This window comes from Phyllostomus hastatus, unplaced genomic scaffold (genome assembly GCF_019186645.2).
Source record: "Phyllostomus hastatus isolate PE091 unplaced genomic scaffold, TTU_PhHast_1.1 phas_scaffold_55, whole genome shotgun sequence".
Classification (NCBI taxonomy): domain Eukaryota; kingdom Metazoa; phylum Chordata; class Mammalia; order Chiroptera; family Phyllostomidae; genus Phyllostomus; species Phyllostomus hastatus.
This window is the reverse complement of record NW_025334035.1, coordinates 14,120,592-14,143,164: the sequence shown is the minus strand read 5'-3', so window position 1 is coordinate 14,143,164 and position 22,573 is coordinate 14,120,592. Positions and strand designations below refer to the sequence as shown.

Below are 22,573 nucleotides of genomic sequence, written 5' to 3'. Positions count from 1 at the left end.
CCCTGAGTTCTCAGCGCCGGTAGGCCCAGAGCTTCACAGAACAGGTGCTCGCAATTCAAGTTGCTGACGGTTATTTACCTCCAGGCTTTCTCTATGAGTGGCTTTTGGGCCCTCTTCGTCAAGTGAGTGAGAATAAATTGTTTTTCTGAAATAAATCTCCTATTCCTGAATGATAATTCAGCTATCTTCACCACCAAATTCAGGATACCCCACACCCGCTCACCGCCTGTTGCCTAGTAACAGCGAGCCCCGCCCCACCTCTCGCCCCGCCCCGCCCCGCCCCGCCCCCTAGCGCACAAGCCCCGGCCACCCTCCAGGTCCCGCCCCCACAGGCGTGCGGAAGTGACGTCAGGGGTCCCGCGACACTTTTGGCCGCTAGCCGCCTAAGTCCTGCTTCCTGACTGACCCGTCGACTGGCTGACTCGCGGAGTCCCGAGCGCCATGGCTTCCGCCGGATTGGCCACCGGGCGACAAGCCGAGGATGCGTTACCGCTGCCGGCCGAGCCACCGCTGCCCGAGACGAAGCCTCAGCCGCCGCCGCCGGTCGCCGCGCCGCAGCAGCCTTCGCCGGCGCCGAGGCCTCCCTCCCCTGCGGCCATGAAGGAGGAGACCTATTCCTTCTTACCTTTAGTCCACAACATCATCAAATGGTAAGGGCCGCGGTAGGACCGGCCACGGGCACGCACTCCTCGTCCCGTTGCAGAGCGGCAGGGACCTAGGCGCGCTCGGAGACGCCCCCATTCATAAAAGGCGAAGCCGAGACTCGTGGGAAGAGGCCTCGACCAGGCCGCACTGGGCTGTCCCTGAGGTAGCAGATGCTCGGAGCCTCAAGTGGCAGACCTGGTGATGGGCGCCCAGGTGTGCTCACCGGAACCGACCCTGCACTCCTAGGGCGAGCCCGGCTTCGAACCCCGGGCTTTCACCCGTGACACAGGGTGGTGCTCACTGCGCTTTGCTTTCAGCAGCTCTAACAGACATGCATAATTTCCCCAGGATGGCCCATTGCTGCGTGCGATGTGCACAGTAAAAAGGGCCGCTTCCACCCCCACATTTGCTCGCTCGCTGGGGCGCTCACTAGTGAGAGGGAAGAGGACACAATCGGGAATAACCCCTAGCTCAGGAGGTGCAGAGGGGGACCAAGAGAACCGTCAAAGCAAGCAGACACGAAGCTGCTCCGGAGTCGATCCCTGCAGGCCGGTCTCACACCGTCAGAGCAGAGGTTGCGGTCCTTGGGCCAGTCTGCAGGTTACCTGAGCTTTAAAACGGAGCCTGCTTACAGTGCAAAGGAAGCTAAAAATGCAGCCGAAAGCCTCGTGGATCCTGTGTTGGCTCAAGCTATTTTTACTGCTGTTATTTATATCCACACGATACTAAGTGTAAGTTGCTCAGCTTAACAGTTCTTACCCAACCATTGAAAACCAAAACAAAGTAAGTTAAAACAGGTTTACGGTTGCAGTGACACTCAAGGGAACATTTCTGTCCTCTTGGATGTTTGGCTGAAATGGAATTGCTCCTTACAACATCCAAGTGTTGGCTGTCATGGTCCAGCTTGTTCTGAGTTTAGCCAGACTGGGTTCACTTGAGATGGGACAGCCTGACCCTTCGCTTTTCAAACAACTGCAAGGCCTTGTTCTCACAGTGCACCCCAGCTTCCTTCGGTTTCACTTGGTGTGACCATACTGTTCATAGGGCGGAGTACACTGTGTTCTCTTCTCATGAATTCACCTCTGATCATCAGGTGGCTCTTCTGGCTGCAGTGAGATCGCAAACACAAATGCAGATGCAGCCCCTGCAGCCCCAGGGCAGAGCTGGATCACAAATATACTGGTTTTAATAGAAATATGGAGAAATGAAAACACAATGGACACGGTCCCAGAGATAGTTCTTATGCCCCTGGGAGTACGTTCTTGAGCCCCAGTAGAGCAGTCATGTCGGGCTGCCCTTAAATGGGGTTATGAGGTACACTGAGTAAACATGGGCTTCCAGGGCAGAGCCTTGGATTTGGATCTCATGCTGAGGCTTGCTTGCCATGTGCTCTTGGTGAATACATAGCCTTTTTAAGGCCTTAATTTTTTTTCATCTCTAATACGTGAATAACAATAATGGGCCTCAAACAATGGATTTGAACTATAATTTTATAATGTACTGACGAGGTGACCATGGTTTAACAACTTAGCTTCTCTGAGCCTCTTTTTCTCTTGTGAAATGGGACTAATAATACTTGAATCATAAGATTGTTGTGAGGCGTACTCAAGAGCAGTCTGGTGAAGATGTTGATGGGTTGGTTATATGTGTTTGTCTTCTCTAAAAGGACAAGGAAAAGTTGTGTGTTTTTTGTTTTTTAATCCTCACCTGAGGATAAGTTTATTGATTTGAGAGAGAGAGAGAGAGGAAAGTAGAGGAGGGGAGAAATACCGATGTGAGAGAGGAACATTGGTCAGTTGTGAGGTACGCACCTTAGCGGGGTGTTGAACCTGCAACCTAGGTCTGTGTGTAGACCAGGGATTGAGCACACAACCTTTTGGTATATGGGGCATGCTCCAATCAGCTAAGCCTCCCAGCCAGGGCTGTTTGGTTTGGTTTGGTTTTTAACACAAAACAAAAAAGAAACAGGAGAGGAGATAATTGACACAAAGCAGATAGCCAAGGGCTAACCCACTCTCAGCCCCAAGAAGCAGCCAGAAGCAGCTGCTTTTGACCATGGCCTCCCCCTAAATCTCAGGAAGAGACCTGTGGAAATAGAGAGGGAGTGGGACCGAGAACAGGAGGATTACTTAAAAGTTAATTTAAGAAGGAGATCCCCATAGTTCTCTCCCCCAAGTGTAAGCAGACAGGTAACCACCCCTCTTTCAGTTTGGAAGACAAAGGGTTGCTCTTTCCTAAGATTTATTCTCAGGAGAGAATGAGTCAGAGAGTATCTGGACTGCAGAGACACTAGGCACTTTGCTGGAGTTTGAGGGGAGGGAACCATTCTGAAAATAGGGTTTAAGACAAGGTTCACACACTGAATAATACTAAGACCCCACCCTTGCCTTCCGCCACCTGTCTTCTCCACTGGCAGCCAAAAGAAATAGAGGTACCTTCTTGTGAGTGTCTGACCAGCCCAAGGGAAAAGTCACTGAGGGTCCCCCAGGAAAGAACCTAGTTGGTTCATATGACTGGTTAACCAAGGCCACTAAGCATTTGAAGAAAACCCCTAGGAAGAAAGGACGAAAGAGGAACACAAAAAGCCACTTGGTTGACATAGTAGGCACAAAGAGACGGAGAGATATGGTAACCATGAAAAAAGGCTAGGATCCGATTTTAAAATATGTCTAAGCATGTATGTGAGTTTCTAGTCTAAGGAGGGAAGAAGATGGGGCAGTGATGGGAGAGGAGACCTCGTGACACATGGAGGAGTCAGAAGGCTTACGAAGGGGTGAACCAATGATGAATCTTAAATTATGAGAGGGAGGATGGGGGTGGGACACCAAGAAATAGCATCAACTCATGCAGGTCCATTCACTTTGGTGGGGCTGGAACACAAATCCAAGGTGGAAAGGGAGTGCTAGAAAGGTGGAAAAAACCAGGATGCTGACGACTGTGTGTCCCCCTGAGGAAGTGAGATTTTGTCCTTTGAGGGAGCTAGTGAAGCTTTTGGACCCCAGGGTGGCTTAGTCAGATTTGTGTTCACATCAGGTGGATGTGATATCTCAGCATACAGGCTGGGAAGCCAGGTAGGAAGGACATGGTCCTAGCAGGCCTGGGGGAAGGAAATACAGGCCAGGACCACCTCGTTCACCTGGTCTCTTCCTCTTCTGTAGCTTTTTTATTTGTTTACTCCTTGCCTAGGGAGTGAATGAGGAAGTAAAAGCTGAAATGAGTTTAATCTCTTGTTCTGGTGAAAATTTAGAGTACTACGTCATTAGGTTAATGAAAACATTTCATTAAAAAAATTAAAATTGCAAATTCAGAAAGATGTAAAATGAAAAAAGGATTTCTTTTTCTAAGTTTCTTGTGTTACTACTTGAAGAGTCCTCATCAATAGGATTTGTGAATTTAAAATTTTGATCACTATTAGTAAATTCCTAAAGAATGTACCAATTTATGCCTCAACAACAGTATATTTGTATCTTTCCCAACCACCTTCCATCACCATTAACTTTTTAATCTTGGCTAATCTAATAGGTCAGAAATGATACATGGTATCAATCTGTGTCTTATGATATGAGGTAAATCATTTTTTCATATGCAACTTTATATGTCATTTGTTATTTTCTTCCCTATAAACTGCCCGTTTTTCTATTAGGTTATTCCTCTTTTATGGGCTCTCTGTACAGTAAGGAAGTATGCCTTTGTCAAGTGTATTTTAAATATTTTCCTGGAGCTGTTGCTTTTCTTTTGACTTGAGGGGGTTTGTTGTTGTTCAGAAGCGCATCATTTTATGAGGCAGATTGATTAAGATCTTCCTTTATGGCTTCTGAGTTCTGGTCCTAGGTAGAAGGCCTACTTTAATAGTATCATAGATGTTGATCCTTTTTTCTAGGACTCTTATGGTTTCATTTTTTATTTTTAATTCTTTGATGCTTCTAGGTTTATTTTGATGGAAAGAGTAAGGGAGAGGCCCAGGTTTCCCTCCAGTTAGCCATATCTTCCCACTGCTGTTACTGAATATTTATGATTTTCTCTGCTTGAGCTGTTGCCCTATCATACACAGAGTTCCCATGTTCCTGATCAAATTCTGGAAATTGTATTCTTCTCCAGTACCAAACTGTTTTCATTGTCAAATCTTCATGGTACGTTGCATTTTTTCTTTCTTTCTTTCTTTAAATAAACACACTTGATTTATTTTGTATAAAAGGGTTAAGTTTACAACTAAACATTTATAAAAAGTTTAGCATAAAGTACATCATTACACTTTGTATGCAGAACTACTGAATTGTCTTTCAAGGCAAATCTCTCTGTCCTCTTTCTTGTCAGGATTCACCAGGGGCATCTCTACCTTTCCCAGCCCATTTCCTAGGAACAGGTCTGAGACACCTTATGCTTTGGTTAGTAGAACAGTTAGGCTTTAGTCTGCTGTTCTATTTCCAGTGGGCCTGTAGACACCACTAATGGTCCAGGTTTTCTAACCTCATTTTTGGATCTTATAATCATTTTTTAATTTGTCTCTTTACCTTCATCCTCTTATCTCTCTAGTTCGTCCTGTGTATGTTAACGGGTTACTTTTTCTCTGCTCAAAAAATCTTTCCAAGTTGTTTTTGCCAATGTTTAGTCCTCCATTCAGAGATCTCTGCAGAGCATCTTCAAATCTCCTGCCTGAACTATGTAACAAAGCCCCACGTGAGTCACTCTCATGCGAGTGCCCTGTGGGTAGATGGAGTCATCAGACTTGTGCACACTCCAGAACCTCTGCTGGCGTGCCTGCTGCCCCCTCTTTGCCCAGGGAAATGCCACATATTTTTGGCTGAAGTGCACCGGCCTGGGGTTGGAGAGGAGTTCCACAGCCCAGAGCACTTTCATCCTTCCTGGTGTCTTGTCTGTGGCTAAATGAAAAGTCCAAACTAACATTTATGTCATTTTCAAAGAATGAGGAAAGGGAAAAGAAAAACCTCATTTTTATGCCTGTAAGAAATTTTATAGATCCCAACTGTCTGAGACCTTTTCTAGTATGCATAAAAGCCATGGTATAGAAGTACATATATAATAAAGAAGAAATAAAATGAGGCCTCTTGGACCAGGGAAAGTTATAATTTTTGTTTCCTTCAAAGTTGCTAAATCTAATCTGAGTCTAGAATTAAGGTGTCCCAGCCTAGGAATTGTGAATTGTAGTTGTTACTGCCTTGCCTGATGGCTTTGGCTCACCTAGTAAAAATATTTTTGTCAAAATGGGTACTTAGACATTTTTTAATTTAATTTTTCAGTAATTTTTTAGGTAGCTGGGTAAGTAGAGGGGAGCTTTCATCTTCGATACTGTGGAGATATTTCAAGTGGTGAACACACTACTTTGTCCTAGAACTTTTAAGCTGGAGCTGTATTGCTTAAAACAAGTTCACTTGTTGTTGAGGCAGGTCAACAAGACCTCAGAGCCCTGTAAGACTTCTTTCATGGGACCAGGGTGTTACCGACCTGCCCCTCCCCACACAAGTATCTGTTTTAATCTGACTGGCCTTCCACGCCAGCTGAGGCCCATCCTTGGGTTGTAGAGGAAGTAGTGTCCACCTTAGCAGAGTCTACAAGATGACCCACCGGTTCCACAGGGCTTGTCTGCACTCATGTTACTGCAGCGTCTCTGCTGCTCACTTTCTTCTCCTTCAGCCAAGTCCCAGGTGAAAAGGGTGAGCCCCCAGACAGGGGACATTTGTAGCCTGTTTGGAAGAATTATTTCTAGGCCTGCTTACAAGCCTGTTCTTTCCCTCTCCTGTGCCACTTCATCTTTGTTCATGCAAGATAACCTACCAAGCACCTCTTGGGACGCAGGCTCTGTAAAGGCAGCCACATGGGTTTGAAGTTACTTAGTGCAACATGAGTAATGCTAACGGTGGAACATTCATCCTGGGTCTTGGGAAGAATGGGATGTTGAGAGATTGGAGGCTCCATGTGTGTGGGCCTGGGTAGCTCCCTTTGCAGGGAACCTGCCGGCAGGTGTTGTCTGGAAGTGGGGAAATCATCTGAAGTTTTTTAGCATAGACTTGAGTTTTGTTGAGGTTGGTGGGGAAAAGGGGATTAGGAGAGGGAGAGGACCTGGGTCTGTAGGAAACTGGTGACAGAACGAGGAGGAGGCCAGGGGACCTGAGGGGTACATAGGAAGTGACGTTGGCAGGACTGGCAGCTGAGTAAACAGTGGGGCACAAAGCTCGTGCTTCTAGCTCACTGTAGTTGTGTGAACGGGGCACCCTTCACCTGAATTTGAGTGTGCTAAGGAGGCAGTGAGTTTCCTTTGGCTTTGCAAGTCTCCAAGGAGAAAATTCTTGGTAACTGTTGGGACAAGGAAGCTGAATTTCAGAAAGGAGGGCTGGGCAGCACTCTCAGCATCTGAAGACAGAAGAGCAGACAAACACGTTCTGGACTGTTTTGTAGAGCAGTGTTTGGGGGGGGCGGGGTTTCAGACTTCTTTTAACAAAACATCTTGTTATTCCTCCCTAAAAAGTTTTTTTTTCACATGTAAGTCAGAAATAGATAAAAGCAAGGGTAAGAGTGGGATTCAGAGACTCTCTCCCACAGTTCCCTTACATGCAGGCAGAACTGGGGCAGGGAAGTACAGCTGACCACAAGTAAGTAATGGCCAGTGTTGTCGAGAGTGGGAGGAGAGCAGTGTTGTGTCCACAGTCACTGGGCATTTGGAGGGCATTTGGTAACCTGTCAGAATTTTTAATATATCCATAAACTTTGATCCCAAAATCCCACTTCTGGAAAATTATCTTACCAAGATACTCGCACGAATACATACAGATATAGGTATAAAATGTCTGATGTTACTCTAATTGTAAATGATAAACCACGAATATCCAAAGACCCATCAACAGCCAGATAATTTAGCTGTGTTATATGTGTTAACAGGAAAAGACATCCAAAGGGGGAAAGCAGAGTCAGAACCATGTGTGTAGTGTGGCCACAGTGAAAACGTGCGTATTTGTGTGTTACTGTGTATTTTGAAGCAATGGGAAACAGCAGAGACCACATATTAACAGAGGTTGTCTCTGGGACACAACATCAGAGGGACTTTTCTAAGCCTTGGTATCTGTCATTTTAATTTTGCTACTCCAGTACCTATTGCTGTCGTAATAAATAATAACAGCAACAACAAAGACACTAGCTTAAGAAGATGCCAGCCACTGAAGTTAGTGTGGGAGGCAGAGAGGGTGAGAGGGACCAGTCCCAGGATGGTCCAGCTAGGACACTAGGGGCAGGAGGCTGAAGGGGATGGAGGTTTTGAGGAGAAGGAAATGGGAAACTGAGTCAGATGTCACCAAGAGGTCACAAGAAGTGACAGGTTTTGGAGGCGGTTGGCTTCAGTGATCTGGTAGGTTCCTTATACTTCTAAGCTACTTGTGGGCATGCTTTGGCTCGGTCGTTGCCAGTCTGCATTTTCGAGTCCCAAAGCACTTACATTAAAAACCAAGCTGTGCCGTACGTACTAACACCCATGCTAAACACTGTTCTTGGATGCACCCACCTAAACCTGTGATGTTTGCCCTGAACTCTGGTGACACAAATTCAGGATGTCTGTGTCCATTGCTGAAATGATACTCAGTGTTAACCAGATGTGCACAAAAGACTGTCAGGAAATGGCCTGTCAGTCAAGCCATAGGAGTGATATTTTGTCCACCTTTTAAAAACTACAGTAGGTGGGACCAAAGTACCCTCACCTTGCTCTGTTGGTACGACGTTGGCACTTCCTGGCCTGGCCTAGTCTCCTCCTTTCTGTCTAAAGTTAGATGGTGACTAACATCGGACACAAAGGCAGGCTCATCTGGGGCTTTCTGCTTTTATTCACTCAGTGTTTGGGCCTCTTTTCTCTTGGCTTAAGCATCACACAGTCATCCTGGCCTAGCAGGTTTCCACTCAGTGAGAGCTGGTTCCTGAATAGAGTGTTTTTCTCATCCCAGGAGTTCCATGCTGTTTACCTCCGCAACTAGGGCAGGCTGAGGGGTGTGCAGAGGGGCCTTGCTGTGGTCAGCGTGACCCCATTCCAGCTCAGCTGCCTTTCAGGTGACCCTTTCCTGTGGCTCTTTGTCTGTTGCCTGACGACGATGATGCCCTCCACTGAAAGTTCACCTGGGAAAGAACGGGCAGCCCTTGGGATCTGGGGGCTTTCAGAAATGAACATCTTAAACATGGTCTACATTTTACTTTCAGATTTAAAAATTCTTTGGGGTCAGGTAATATTTGCCTCCAGAACTGGGTTATCCTAACTTCCTTCCACACTTTCATGTATTTTTGTTTGTTTTTACTATGTCCTTTCAGACTTATGTGACGTTAATCAGTTTTCTTAAAACTGTAATTTCAAAAGTCCCTCAGAGCTTAAATCCATAACTGTTAACAAATGTGCCATCCAAGTATAATGATTTCAGGAGTATAGGTGGTTTCCATCCAGAGTCGAGGATCAGAGCTGAGACCCAAAAGTACTAAAGTAAACCATGCTCCTGATTTGTTTCCTTACAGCTCTCAAGAATACTGCTCCTGCCCTGACAGGTGTGGCTCAGTGGGCTGGGCGTTGTCCGGCAAACTGAAAGGTGGCAGTTCGACTCCTGGTCAGGGCACGTGCCTGGGTTTCAGGCCAGGTCCCTGGTTGGGGGGGTGCGGGAGGTGATTGATCAATGTTTCTCTCCCTCTCTTTCTCCCTCCCTTTCCCTCTCTCTATAAGTCAATAAATCTTAAAAAAAGAAGAAGAAAGAAAGAATACTCCTCCCTAGAAACTGAGGGAAGATACACCATTAAGTGTGGACATATATAAATTGGGGGCCTCAGATGACAATAAGAAATGTCTGGCCATTAATTCCTGAGAATGAGTGATCGATGTGCCATACCCTGTCTCTGAGTTGAGAGTATTAGTAAGTAGTGAGCAGGCCCTAGCGGCCATTCATTTGCCAGGTATGAGCTGTGACCGAAGGATTACCAGGAAAGATGGACATTCTGTCTGCACAATCAGGGAAGTGATGAATGATAAATATGAATTAGCACTGTCTGGGTTGAAATTTCCCACTAGGGGGGAATGTTTATTTTTAAGAAATAATCATTGACAGTTTTCCCTTCTTAGGCCTCAATGGATTATGACCTATAGAACCACCTACTGAACTATGACAGGGTAGCATGGATCTCCGGGCAACTAATAATAGCTGAAGTGAATGATCCCACCTTTAAGATGAACTTGACCTGAAGGCAGGGAGTTTACATAACTATGATAGGGGAGAGCTCATACCTGCAGAAAATTTTTCAATAGTTTGTAACTAATTTCAATTTTATGAATAGCTTTGTAGAAATAAGTTTTTCTGTTAACAGATTCAAGATCAAAAGGTCAGCTAAAATTAGCTGCTGTTAGCTTATAGTCTCTCCATTGGCCTGGAAATGGCTCAAATAAGAAGAAATGTGGTGTTTCAGCAAGTTTTGCTTGCCATTTGTCACCTGATATTGGTAATGGTTTGTTCATCCAACAGACATTTATAAACTTATTTGTTGAAAGTACTCATTCTTTCAGCAAATGCTACTGGAGTGCCCAAGTGCCTAAGCACTGGGGATACAGCTGTCAGTGGGCAGACAGGGGTCCTGCCCTCTCAGCTAGTTGATGTAAGCATCTAGTTTTGCAAGCAGATGTAAGAGGGGCTGTACGGGCACTGCTGGGCACTGGGGCGCTTTTACTGAGCAGCTGTCACATGCCTGCCATAAGGCTGCATGACAGAGAACCAGTCCGTATTCTCTGGGTTCACACAGCCAAGTAAGGGGACAGACAGAAAGCAAGAGTTCTGTGGGTGCAGAGGAGGGAAGCCCAGGGTTGTCTTGATCTGAGCTGTGAACGCTAATGACTTCCCTCTGACCTCTGCAGCATGGACAAGGACAGCCCAGATGTCCACCAGGACCTGAACGCTCTCAAAACCAAGTTCCAGGAGATGCGGAAGGTCATCAGCACCATGCCTGGCATCCACCTGAGCCCCGAGCAGCAGCAGCAGCAGCTGCACAGCCTCCGGGAGCAAGTCAGGACCAAGAACGAGCTTCTGCAGAAGTACAAGAGCCTCTGCATGTTCGAGATCCCCAAGGAGTAGACGAGGCGGGCTCTCAGGGATGCCTATGAGAGAGCCGAGGCTGGTGTGGGTCAGTGCCAACTCTGGACTCTGTAGCTGACTGGGGTGGGGGCCACTCTACTGCTTCCTTAGCTGAGCTTGGCATTGACTGTGAGAGGAGCCCACCTGGGAGCTTGGTTTTGTGAGAGCTTCCATGTATGTGTTTGTGTTTGTGTGTGTGAATATGTATCTATGTGTATATATGTGTAATGAATGTTCCTAGAGGCTCCACGCCTACCTCTGGGGGGCATCTGCTCTGTGTTCCAGCTCCACTGGCATATCTAAAGAGCAGAGTAGGAAAGGAGGCCTCTCCTCCTCCCCTGGACATAATCATTGTGTACCAGATACATATTGTTCTGTAACAGCAGTGCCACTCAACATCTGCATAGAATCCTCTAGACAGATGAGGCCTTGTGCTCACATGGCATGGGTTTCAAGTGGCAAAGGAAGGCTGCAAGAGGGCATTGTTTTGAAAGGCTACAGGGTGGCTTTTTCTCCCAAAACAGTTTGTTTCTTTTTATGTTTGAGCCAGTGTAACTGTCCATGCGGATGTCAGCCAGAACCCTGCCAGGTGGTTCCTTCTCCAGGTTCTCTGCCACCTACATGTTCTTGTTACTTTTAGCTCTTGCTTCCTTAGTTTCCTGTCATTGTCAGGCATCCCGTTTAGCCATTAGTGCCCAAGAGTGGCCACACCACCTCAAACCTAACACAGGGCCGGAGGGCACGGTTGTTTCAACGCAGACTCAGACAGCTTCCAGGTAAACGGGTGTGACCAAGCAGTTCTGATTCGGTTCTGAAGGGTGGCGTGAGCTATACCTGGAAGCTACGCAGCCAACTTCTGGTTTATAAAATGTTTACAAACACCCCTAATTTCTTGCAGGTAAGATGTTTTATTTGCCCCTTAAGGATAAGGTGAGAATAGTAACCGAATACTGTTTAAATGTAGGAATGAGCGAATAACCTGTGCTGACCAGTTCAGGGGCTTAATGGATGCCTGCTGACTGACCGAAGGCATCCGTTAGCTGGCAGGTTGGCTGAAGATGTTTTAGCAGGGGTTCTGTTCCTGTGGCCCTCCAGCCACCTGTCAGATGGCAGGGATGTTGGGAACTCATATGTGTGAAGGGGGATATCAAGTTTCAGTGGCTTTGGACAGAAAAGCAGGCTCTGAATTTAAGTGGATAGTCACCTATAATAGACTTCTACCCTGGGACCATTATTTAACTGAATCAGTTATTTTCTTGAAATTTCACAGTAGTGTGTGGGCCAGTTTTAAGGCTCTGACCAAATACCATGAAACAAGAATCACATAGAATACAGGACCACTGGGGCCTTCCTGCAAGGCTGAAATGTCAGTGTTAATGGCTTGTGACATTTTTCAAGAGTATAATTAAATGAACTGGTGCTCTGCTCTCAGGACATCTTGGATTTTGTTCTGAGAAATTCATAGTAGGATGTTTCTTGGGTATGTTCACTTTGCTGAGAGAAGACAGAACAAATTGTGACAACCTCCACTGCACACCCCCTCCAAGCCCCCCCTCCCCCAGCACTCACCTCACATGGCTAAACTAACGTAAAAACAGGAACTCCTCTCAGGAGCTGGCATCTGTTCCCAGGGGCTCAGTGGCCTGGTGGGTGGTCATCCCTCATTCCAGAGGTGGGTGTAGCCCTGGTGGGAGCAGCCCTCCCCAGAGCGCAGCTGAAACCTCTACCTGGGGCAACATTGAGGGGCCCTCAAGGGGCTGAGCACCCTCTTGAGGCCAGTGGTTTGCATTATTGGGTGGCAGGCACTTGTGCTGAGTAGTTTTGAATGATCACATGTAATGACCTTCTTGTGTTTTCCTTGTAAAGAATATGAGACTTGGCAGGTGTCACTTGCCCCAAGCTTGCACTATTAAGAGTGGCAGAGAACTGGGTCCTGAACTGGGGGCAGGTGCCCTTCCCTGCTGACAAAAGGAGCACACAGAGAAGGGTGCAAGATCCCTATCTGGAGCAGAACGTACTTCCTGCAGCTAGAGGGGCATGGGGGGGCGGGGGGGGGTGCTGGTTGGTTCTGTCTCCACACAGACATGGGGCCAGGCTGAGGAGTCAGGCACCAGCCCCACAGCAGAACGGTCTTCCTGGGCCCTACTTCCCTATTTGTGACTGCTGGCTGAGTGGCATCTCACTCCCCCAGGGAGTTTCAGGTCTGACCACTGCTGTCGCCCTAGGCCTGCACTGAGTAGAGGACAAAAAGGTTGGAACACAGCCCCAGGGACCTTTGTGGCTGGCCACCGGGGACCTAAGGTAAATAGCCACAAAGATGCATCTCTGGGAATGACCCTGAAGTCCTCTATTTTTGTCCCTGACTCCTCAGGAACTGTTCCCCAAATAGGGCCTCAGCCCAGTCACCTGGAGCTTTTTGCGGGGGCGGGGGGCGGGGGTCGTGGAGAGGGTTGCTTTTCTTCCAGGAGAACTGAAGGTGTTTTTAGAATGCCAGGGTTATTTGCCAGCTCTGGGGAAGGTAAGCCTAATTCCACTGAAGTAGAAACCCGTCCCCTCCCTTTCCCCTCCTGCCACATCTAGAAGCAAAGAAAGCATGGTTTTTCATTTTAAATTATTTTATATTTTAAAAAACAATAAAGACTGTCTTACAGTATAAACATCTGGATGAGATTTTGTTCATGACAACAACAGAACTACTGTTAAAGTGCAAGTTTTGTTTTTCCTTTGCGCAGTTTCACACACGCATGTAAACAAGTCACTTGGCTGATTTGACCCACACCCCTTAGTTTCAAGAGGGCAAAGGCTTTTGCCAGCTGTCATGGCAACCCGGAATCACAGACAAGATAACTCCATTCCTCCTAACCCTCCAGCGGGGGCGGGTTTCTCCAAGACTAAGAGTGGCTGATTAACACATACACCCTCCCAATTCTTGGGTCTTTGTGACAAACCAGACAAATTCACCCCCTGCTGGCCCTTTGTCCCCCAGGTAGTGAGGGTGGTGGGCGCCAACGGGCAATCAGATGGGAGGGGTCCCAGTATCACCCAGGTCTTCCTTCCAGAGCAGGTGGCCGGGCCTTTTCACCTCCCCAGTTAGTGGGGCCCCAAGTCTGGGGAGGGGGGAAGCCACTACACACTCGAGCACGTGGCACAGGGCACACAGGGCTGGACCGGACACAGGATTGGACTTCCGAACAACGGTACTCCTTAGGCTCTGTCCTCTGCGTGGGCTGGGGGTAGGGGGTTCTAGCTGATTACACAGCGCTCCTTGTCCTTGGCCTGGCCACCGCCCGCCTTCTGGCGCACGTACATGAGGTCGCTGTGCACGCTGGGCCTGCGCGCAAAGGGCGCCACGATGCCAAAGGCGTCTGTCTGGTCGCCGCCCCCAGCTCGCAGCAGCTTCTTGCTCCCCAGCGCCTTCTTGTGCAGTACCTCGCAGTATTGCACCGACACCTTGCGGTGCAGGTCCGGGCTCATTTCTCTGGGCAGCTTGGCCATGGTGAAGAGTGCCCGGAACATCTGGTCCAGGCTGCTGTTCTTTTTGGCCGAGATCTCGAAGTAGGCGCAGCGCTGGGGGTCGTTGCCCACCAGCTGCTCTATCTCGGACTGCTCCACCTCTCGATAGAAGTCCCGGTCACCCTTGTTGCCACAGATGACCAGGGGCACGTCCACGTTTTCCTTTGTTTTGTTCTTGAGGCAAGACTTGGTATCGAGGATCTGCTGCTTGAGCCTCTGCACCTCCTCGAAGGAGTCGCGGTTGTCCAGGCTGAACACAAGGATGAAAACATCTCCTATGGGAGAAGAGCAGAAGAGGGGAAGGTGAGGGGGCTGCCAAGGGGACAACTTAAGTTGGTCTTAATTTCGGGGTCACCCAGGCGGTGGGGCTCCAGCAGCCGCGCACCAGGTAACTCAGACTTCTCCACGTGCAAACTTGGCGCGTGGCGGTGGACCCGCTGACCGCCCCTCTAGGTCACAATCTCGCCGGCGCCAGCCCTCCTGGTGGCACAGCTCCATCCCCCCACCGCTGCCCGGCCGCGTGCTCAGCTCACCAGTGAGGATGGAGAGGCGCCTCATGGCGGGGAACGGGTGATTGCCTGACGTGTCAAGAATGTCAAGCTGGTAAACTTCGCCGCGGATGGAATAGAACTTGCGGTGGAAGTCCTCGATAGTGGGAGTGTAGGCGTCCTCGAAGCGACCCGTGAGGAATCGCGACACGATGGCTGTCTTTCCCACCTTGGACGAGCCGAGAATGACCATGCGGTAGCAATTCTTGGCCGGTATACTCAGCTCCGAATCGCTCGGGCTCATCTTCTTGATCATCGCGGCCAGTTTCATTGAGCAGAAGGGTCGCGGGCTGACGAGGGTCTGAGAGAGTCGCAGAGTGGCTCGGGGGATCTGCTTGACTGTGGCTGGGTTCGGGCTTGGCTCCTGAAGCTGCTCCGATTCTTGGACACAGTCGCTCGCTTGCTCGCTCCCTCTGCTCTCTGCGCCCAGCGTCTGCCTTTATAAGCAGCCAGGGGGCAGCCCCGCCCGCCCGCTCGCTCGCCACAGTGCGTCACGCCCGCAGCCTCCCGCTACCCCCTCCCTCGATCGCCTTGGGCAGCAAGCTGCTGCTCCCCGCTGGGGTCGGTTAGGAAACAGCTGAGGATCCAGCTAAGGCTAAGGACGAGCCGACCCTGTGCTCTTCCACCGCACACGGTAAGCGGCCGCAAGGGCGTCATAGTTGTGGTCCCGCAGGTGCCTCTGACCTCTGACTTCCGGCACACACCCCGTCCACAACATGCACACTTTCTTGGGGCATTTTTCCCAGAGGATAACAGTAGTGATACGGTCATCGCAGCAGCGTAACAGCAGGTACTTACCAGGTGCTGGGCACCATGCCAGTGCTCTGCTCACCTTACCTCTTACAGGCCTGAAAACAGCCCACCGTGCCAGCCAGGTTCCCGTCACTTGGCGGTTGCTCGGTCCTGGGCCACGCGCTCCGGCCGCCAGAAGGCAGCAGAGGGCGCCACACTCAGAGCTGCAGTGGGCACTGAGCTGCAAGTTTGGGGTCTGGGAAGGTGCGGGTCTGGGCCTTGGGGTGGCAGGCCGCACTCAGCAGGAGCCATCCCTCGCCCCGTCTGTTTTTCCCACCACATGCGCACTGGGGCCTGGCAGAGGAGTCCAGTAGGGGTTTTGCCCCTTCTTTTCCTGTCTTCAGCCCAAAAAGGACTAGAAACTTGCCCTTTCTTGGTCAGGCAGAGGCCAACGTCCTCTCCCCTTTCCTCCATAGCGGTGTGTGTGCGTGTGTGCGTGTGTGCGCGTGTGCGCGCGCGCACGCCTTTAGAGTCCCTTGGGTGAACATTTCCATTTTATAGGGGAGCTGGGTCTCTCAGCCACAGAATGAACTGAGGAAGGTCCTAGGCTTGCCACACATCTCTTGCCTTCTCTGGGCCTCAGAGTGCTTTCTGGAAGATGGTGGTTCTGGTTCTGTGATTGTGGGTGAGACAGTGCAAACAGTTTAGAAGGCAGGACCTGGTAATTACAATAGTACGTGACTCGTGAGGCTGCAGGACTGGGCAGGTGGCTGGGGGGGGGGGGGGTCAGGAGCAAATGAGGAGGGCAGTAGGTTGATCAGTAACCAGGGGTGGGCTGATACTCCTGAAGAGCCTAGAAATAGGCTGTCTGGAGCTGGTTTGCTCGAGCTTGGAGCTCCTGGAAAGGCCATTGCTCCTCGAGCGACAGATGAGGCTGTGCTGTGTTTTGCTTTGTGTCTGACCTGGAGGAATACAGCAAGGGAGCCATTAGCTGGTGCCACCCCCACCCCATCCTTACCCCCACCCCCATGGGCCAGGGTGCCCTGGGCCATCCTGGGGGTGCCAGCCCACACCCTTCCGCTGTTTGCATAGGGCCTGTGGAATCTCAGCTGCCTGGGAAGGCATTCTCCAAGGTCATCTCTTCAGCCTCTCTGTGACAAGATTCAGTGAAATCTCACACTCTCCACAGGGGGATGCCAGGAGAGGGTTTATTCCAGGCCAGGTGCTATTCTAAAGTCTTCCTCATAGCGACCTTTAAGGGCTGAGAGCTATTACTGTGTGTTGCAGGTGGAGAAGCTGAGGCAGAGAGAAGCAACTTGCCAGGGTCCACAGCTTGGAACTGGAGGGCTGGGCTCCAGCCCCTGGGCGCTTAGACACCTGCTGTCCTCTGCCTGTGCCCCTTCCAGGAGCCACTTCTCAGAGCACCCTGCCCCCTCCAGTTGTCCCCGTGAGGTCGTTTCAAAGGCACACAGCACATGGGGAGCCACCTGGATCTGAACTGTCCACAGTTCCAGCCAGCCTGGATTCTTGCCGCCACTTACAGAGGCAGTGTCTGGAAGACCACTCTTGTCCCTGTTGAGGCTGACCTCCCCTGCCCTCCCCATCTTCGCTGAGCAGGTGAGCATGTGGCATCCACAGGGCCAGCCGAGGATGTGAGCAGGGACAGCCACGCCTGGCCGACATCATCCAGGAAGAGGGGCCTTCCGTGAAGACACCAGGCAGAGGGGCCCTGCGACAGGGCGGCTGTGGCCCCTTCCTAACTGCCCATGTCTGGAGCTGGAGTAACGATGGCTCTTAGGCAACCACGCCTCTGTGGCCTCCAGTTCAAGGGCCACTTTAGGGAACAGAGGCCAGAGGGCAGCAGGGTCAAGATTCTGACCCCAGCTCAGCCCTAGGACACCTAGTGGGCTGTTCCCGCTAGGGAACTAGCTGGGAGTGTTGCACTGCCACACAGGCACCAGATTGTAAGGCTTGTTCTCCCGGGTCAGCTAGGTCCATTGAGCCTGATGAAGGCCCCAAAGCCTGTGTGCCCCACCTCTGCGAGAGCGGCCAGGACCCTTGCTCCTCAGGAAGTGGGCAGAGGTGCCACTTAGCTTGGGCTGCCTCATTTCTGCTTTTTTTAAAGGCATATCTCTTGATTTAAAAATACATGTTCATGTTTTTAAAACATTCACATTCAGAAAGGAACGGAGTGAAAGGAATTGGAAGCAAGAACCCCCCTACCCCACCCCATGGGAGTGAGGCTCACCCTGGGGAGGCACTCACTCCCACGCACCGAAGGCCCCTCAAAGCTGCCCACCACCCACCTCTGTCCACTGAGCTCGCTTTTCTGTTCTTACAGAGTGGCCCTTGCGCCTGCACCAGGCTCCACCCAGGCTGAGTCCCAGTGTATCTTCAACAGGTGAGTGCCCCTCCTCTGTCCCCTGGTCAGCCAGGCAGAGACAAGCGGCCATTCCTCATAACCACCAGCCTGCCATCCTGGCTCTGGCTAGATGCTCCTGCTTCCCAGCACTCCCACCCGCCTCGTCCTTCCAGCTACAGGATTATTTTTATGTTGTCTGGGTTTGTAATTGTTACACATGACTTTGTTTCCTGTATTTGGCAACAAGCAGCATTTTTAAGGCTGAACCTGCCTGTAAATATCATGACTTGCAGTGTAGCAGTTTCCCTGCTGGGAGTGGGACTGAGCTCCTAAAAATATCTGAGATGTTGGGAATGCGTTGGGGTGGACAACTGGGCCCCAAGGAGGGAATATCTGCCACAGCCTGGTCTGGTGGCACTGAGGCTTGAGAAGGTTCTTGAAAGCTGAGCGTGAGGGGAGTCAGGCTGGCCCCCTCGTGGGGTCGAGGCATGTGGGAACCGCCAGCAAGCACCCGCATGTCCATGCAGCGTCACGCCAGCTGGAGCAGCTCCTGGCATGGACAGCCCTGGCCCTGCCTGTCCTGTCACCCAGGACACAGCCAGTGCCTGGAGGAGAGAAAAGGGGCCCCATCATCAACCCCGACAAAACAAAACATACACCTGCCAAGAGGACCCAGTTCATCACCAGAGGCTAGCAGCCATTGTCCACAGAGGCCTGCTGCAGAAGTCACTCTCAGGAAAGCCACAGTGTGGGCTGCCCCCTGCTGGGCTGTGCTCCACTCCTGCAGCCCAGCCCCCCGGGCAGGACTGAGGGAGACCTTCCCCAGGCAGGTGGAGCTGTACAGCTATGCCCGCATTGGCACTTTTACTGACCAGACCAGCTCATGTCGGCCAATTGTAACAGTATAGTCGGGACCAGTGAAACCACATGAATTTGGAGCCCTTGTTTGAACGAGGGTGGAAACTTCCTCAGTACAAGCCACCCCCCCATCTCAGTGGGGCGCACTTCCAGCTTCTCCTGCAGACTGTTTCCCTGGTTTGTTGTTTCACTACATCAGGTTTCCCCCCTCCCCCCACCCCACTGGGGCCTCCCACAGGCACCGGATTGGTGTCGGGGCCTTTTGTTGACACAGCAGGTCTGGCTTTCCCTCTGACAGGCTCCCCACATCACAGTCTGGCCATCTATCTCCTCCTGGCCCTGAGCTCTGTTCCCCACAGCAGAGCCAGGTCAGGCCACAGTTGTGCATGACCCCTGGGTCCAGATGCCTGGAACTCCCAGGCCTGCACTGAGCGAGGCGTGGCCCAGGCAGACGGGCAGGGATTGAAGCATGAAATGCAGCTTGTGCCTCTCAGGCTCTGTGACAGGAGCCACAGAGAAAGCCTGGAGGAGTTCCAAGGGTGACAGCCAGCACTACCTGAGCACCTGCTATATACACAAGCAGGCATGACTACAGTGGTCATTGTACAGGTGAGAGACTGAGGCCCATGGAGCCATGTGCACAGGTGGAGCCCAGCTCGAATGGGGAGAAGGCCGAGGCTGTGTCCTTGGCAGGGCTGCCCTGTCCACAGGGCTGTGGTCAGGCTCAGTGAACAGGCCCAAATGGTCATATGACCTGCTCCCTGAGGCAACACGAGGCCCAAGAGGGGCCAGGAGAAAGGCAGCAGTAGCTGGAGATGCCAAGTTCAGCCAGGGGCTCAGGGCTGAGCCGGAAGTGCCCCGGCCCCGTGTGGCAAGCCCTCCCTGAGAGGGAGAGGGGGCGTGGGCTCAGGGTGGGCCTGACATGGGTTCCAGTTCACGTGCTGTCACTCACTCGTGTGTCCCCTGGGATGAGCCACCCAGCCTCTCTGAGCCCCTCATCCTCTGCTACCAAAATGGGGTGACCCAGTCCCTACAGACCTCATGTGACACAGCCTGGCCAGAGTCAGTGCAGGCCAGGTGTCCGTGGTCCGGCCCCTTCCCCCACAGCCTCGGCTCAAATGTCACCTCCTCAGAAAGGCCTGGCCCCTGACCACCATATCAACCATGGGCTCCCACGTCTACCAGGTACGTTCATGTCACTTTTTAAATTTTCAGCATGGTCCTGGCCGGGCAGCTCGGTTGGTTAGAGCATCATCCCAATACGCCAAAGTTGTGAGTGTGATACCGGTCAGGGTACCTACAGGAATCAACCAACGAATGCATCAATAAGTGGAACAACAAATCAATGTTTCTCTCTCTCTCTGAAAAAAAAAAAACAGTATAAATGAATTAAGTAAATAAACAGAACAACATGTACAATTTAAAAAATTTTTTCAGCATATGTTTTACTCTTTGATCACTTTCCCTGGATACCAGCGCTCACAGGGGCTGGGAGCCCCTTGGCACACGGGGGTGCTGGGCTGCTAGCCAGTGTGATGAAATGCCTGCCCCCAAGTCAGGCTGGCTCCCTGAAGGGAAGGTGCAGAGGAGGGGATGCTGGGTCAGGGTCGAGGCAGGCCCCAGTGTGTGGGGAAGTCCCCTCCAACCACACAGGGACAGTGGGACCACCTCAGGGAGGGGTAGGGCTGTGCCAGCCTGGCCTGGAGCTGGGGTAACAGCAGCTCCAGGAAATTCCTTCCCACCTAGACAGACAGAGACCCAGACGGGAAGCTGGGGTAGGGGGATCTTTATTGGTGCATTAAAACATGGAGGGGGCAGCAGGGCAGGGGCTCAGTGGCCACCCAGCAGCATGTCCACGGTCCCCAAGGCAGCAGTTCCCAAGGCACTGGGGTGGCCCTGGCCAGGCAGGCACTGAGCAGTGGCCGGGCACTGCGCCCTCCTGGACTAGGCATGTGGGTGGACAGGCCAGCCAGGAGGAGCAGACCCTTAGTATGGCCTGGTCAGCTCCTCTTGTCAGGCTGGGAAGCTTTCTGCCGGTAGATCTCAGCGGTGAAGGGCCTGCAGAGGCAGGGGAGGCTCTGGTCAGCTGGTCTGGGGTGCGACACTGACACTCCTAGGCCCTGCCCCCCTGGGGCATGGACAGAGTGACTGTCTTTCTGGGCCCTGGGCCCCCACTGTGCATACTCTGAGCTTCATATCTGCCCTTTGCCAGTGGCCGGGCATGGCCTGGCTGACCCAGCCTGTCCTGGTCCTGAGAACCAGCTAGCTGGCCACAGTGACGTCAGGCAGCAACCCTAGCCCCAGGCCCACAACAGTGCCTACTCACTCCTCATACAGGATGGCGACCACATAGGTGAGGGCCACAACTGCCGTCAGCAGCAGGCCGGCAGGGCTGGCGTGCCTAGGGAGAGGACATGCCTAGTTAGTGGGCAGGCCTGGCCCTGGGCCCCCTGCCTACCATGTTGGATCCTGCACCTCATGAGCTAGCCGGGTGGCCAGGGCGTCCCCCACCCCTGTCTGCGGTCTGACCAGTGGACCAGCACCCTGCCTGTCTAGGCTGCCTCAGGCAGGGTCCCTTTGGTCAGGTTTCCAGCTCCCAGCCAAGAGCTCAGAGTGTCGCAGGAGTGGATCAGGGAAGGAAGGAACGACTGTCCTCTCAGCATCTCCCAAGTGGTCAAGTGCATCCTGTTCTGGATGGGCGGGTGTTCCAGGAGACAGAATATGCTACCACTGCCCACCAGTAACGATACCCTGTTTTCTAGAAATGGGACCGAGGCTCCCAAGGCGAAGCACAGTGTCCCCAGGCCCCATATGGGCACTGGTGACGGCTGCGTGCCAGAGCCCGTGAGCCTGCTGTTGGACTGTCCTCATCTTCTTTGTAGTCCTCTGGGTCCCAGGGACTCTGCAGGGGCTGGGTCACCACTTGAGACAGCCAGGGAGGAGAGAGGAAGGGCGGCGGGGAGAATGGCCGGTTGGCTCTGCATCCCCAGCACTGCCTCCTTCGCAGGGGGGCCCAGGTGCCCGGCCCCAGGACAGCGGCTGGAGGACACTCTGCCCTGCTGCCGTGGCCTCCTGCTGTCTTTCTGTCAGGCAGTCCCAGGAAGACTGAGCGTGCCTCATGCTTCCCCTTCTGCCCTGTGGCTCTACCTTCACAGGCAGAAGCTGAGGCCAAACCGAGACAAAGGCTGCCCTCCTGGAGCTTCGTCCCTGGGCCCAGCGTGCTTCCCTGGAACAAGCACTGCCTCCAGGGGGGAGGCGGTAATGACAGGCTGGACCTCGCCCCCCTCCATCCGGGGCCCACCCGCAGGCAGGGCTCAGGGGCCAGCTCTGGTGGAGCCCAGGTGCTGGCTCCACAGCCACGGGGTCCCTAAGATGGATGACCTGGGCAGCCACGTTAACTAGGGGCCCTGGAGACCAGGAAGGAACGTGGTCCCTGCCGCCAGCCTCAGCCAGGCCCCGGCCAGGCTCACACTGGACCCCAGAACATGAGCTGCACCAGCTTCTTGTTTCCGTTATATCTACGTCCAGCGCTCCTGCCTCCCCATGCTGCCATGTTCTTGTCTAGCACCCTGGCAGTCTTGTGTGGAAGTGGCCATGCGACTGCAGATGAGGAAATGGGGCCCAGCCCTGGCACTAAGCCTGGGGAGGTGGCAGGGTTGGTCCTAGCGACCCAGCAGTGAGCCTTGGGCCTGGGGGCTGTGTGAGGCCCTGGTGCCCTGCCCTGGCCTCACCCGGTGGCCTGGGAGTCCTGTGCCCAGGCCTACCAGGGCTCATATACTCCGGTTGCTCGGACCCTGGGAAGTCCTACCTACAGGGCCCCA

The 22,573-nt window shown here is 52.0% G+C and overlaps 3 protein-coding genes and 1 long non-coding RNA gene across 8 annotated transcripts in view; 2 read left to right on the top strand and 2 right to left on the bottom strand.

Annotated features, from left to right (window-relative positions):
* The first annotated feature begins 365 nt into the window (after positions 1-365).
* Positions 366-12,173, top strand: MED9 (mediator complex subunit 9). Its single transcript, XM_045824091.1, has 2 exons — positions 366-650; positions 10,523-12,173. Exons 1-2 carry the CDS (start codon positions 442-444, stop codon positions 10,737-10,739), a joined length of 426 nt encoding a protein of 141 aa, XP_045680047.1. The 5' UTR covers positions 366-441; the 3' UTR covers positions 10,740-12,173.
* Positions 12,174-13,336: 1,163 nt separating this feature from the next.
* On the bottom strand, positions 13,337-15,101 carry RASD1 (ras related dexamethasone induced 1). Of its 2 annotated transcripts, none has more exons than XM_045824084.1 (2): positions 14,786-15,101; positions 13,337-14,527 (listed from the first exon to the last, which is right to left on the bottom strand). In XM_045824084.1, the coding sequence occupies exons 1-2, from the start codon at positions 15,069-15,071 to the stop codon at positions 13,983-13,985; spliced, it is 831 nt and encodes a 276-aa protein (XP_045680040.1). In that variant the 5' UTR covers positions 15,072-15,101; the 3' UTR covers positions 13,337-13,982. The 2 variants fall into 2 exon arrangements, with proteins under 2 accessions (XP_045680040.1, XP_045680041.1); XM_045824085.1 differs by having other exon boundaries at positions 14,371-14,453; positions 14,786-15,079.
* Positions 15,102-15,306: 205 nt separating this feature from the next.
* Positions 15,307-20,383, top strand: LOC123809188. The gene is made up of 4 exons (XR_006783974.1): positions 15,307-15,434; positions 16,820-17,149; positions 17,874-17,933; positions 19,968-20,383. It is a non-coding gene; the product is annotated as an uncharacterized LOC123809188 (long non-coding RNA).
* Positions 20,384-20,523: 140 nt separating this feature from the next.
* Positions 20,524-22,573, bottom strand: part of PEMT (phosphatidylethanolamine N-methyltransferase) — a 74,085-nt gene continuing 72,035 nt past the window's right edge. For 3 of the 4 annotated variants that reach the window (XM_045824086.1, XM_045824089.1, XM_045824088.1), the window contains exons 6-7: positions 21,079-21,153; positions 20,524-20,810 (exon numbers count right to left, since the gene is read on the bottom strand). In XM_045824086.1, the coding sequence (XP_045680042.1) occupies positions 20,753-20,810; positions 21,079-21,153 (133 nt within the window). In that variant the 3' untranslated portion in view covers positions 20,524-20,752. The remainder of the gene's footprint in view (positions 20,811-21,078; positions 21,154-22,573) is intronic. The other variant, XM_045824087.1, reaches the window with a different exon arrangement.

Coding starts and splice junctions, on each gene's coding strand:
- RASD1 (XM_045824084.1), bottom strand. CDS start 15,071: ATGAAACTGGCCGCGATGATCAAGAAGATGAGCCCGAGCGATTCGGAG. Junction 14,528..14,785: donor GCGCCTCTCCATCCTCACTG/GTGAGCTGAGCA, acceptor CTTCTCCCATAG/GAGATGTTTTCATCCTTGTG.
- MED9 (XM_045824091.1), top strand. CDS start 442: ATGGCTTCCGCCGGATTGGCCACCGGGCGACAAGCCGAGGATGCGTTA. Junction 651..10,522: donor GTCCACAACATCATCAAATG/GTAAGGGCCGCG, acceptor TGACCTCTGCAG/CATGGACAAGGACAGCCCAG.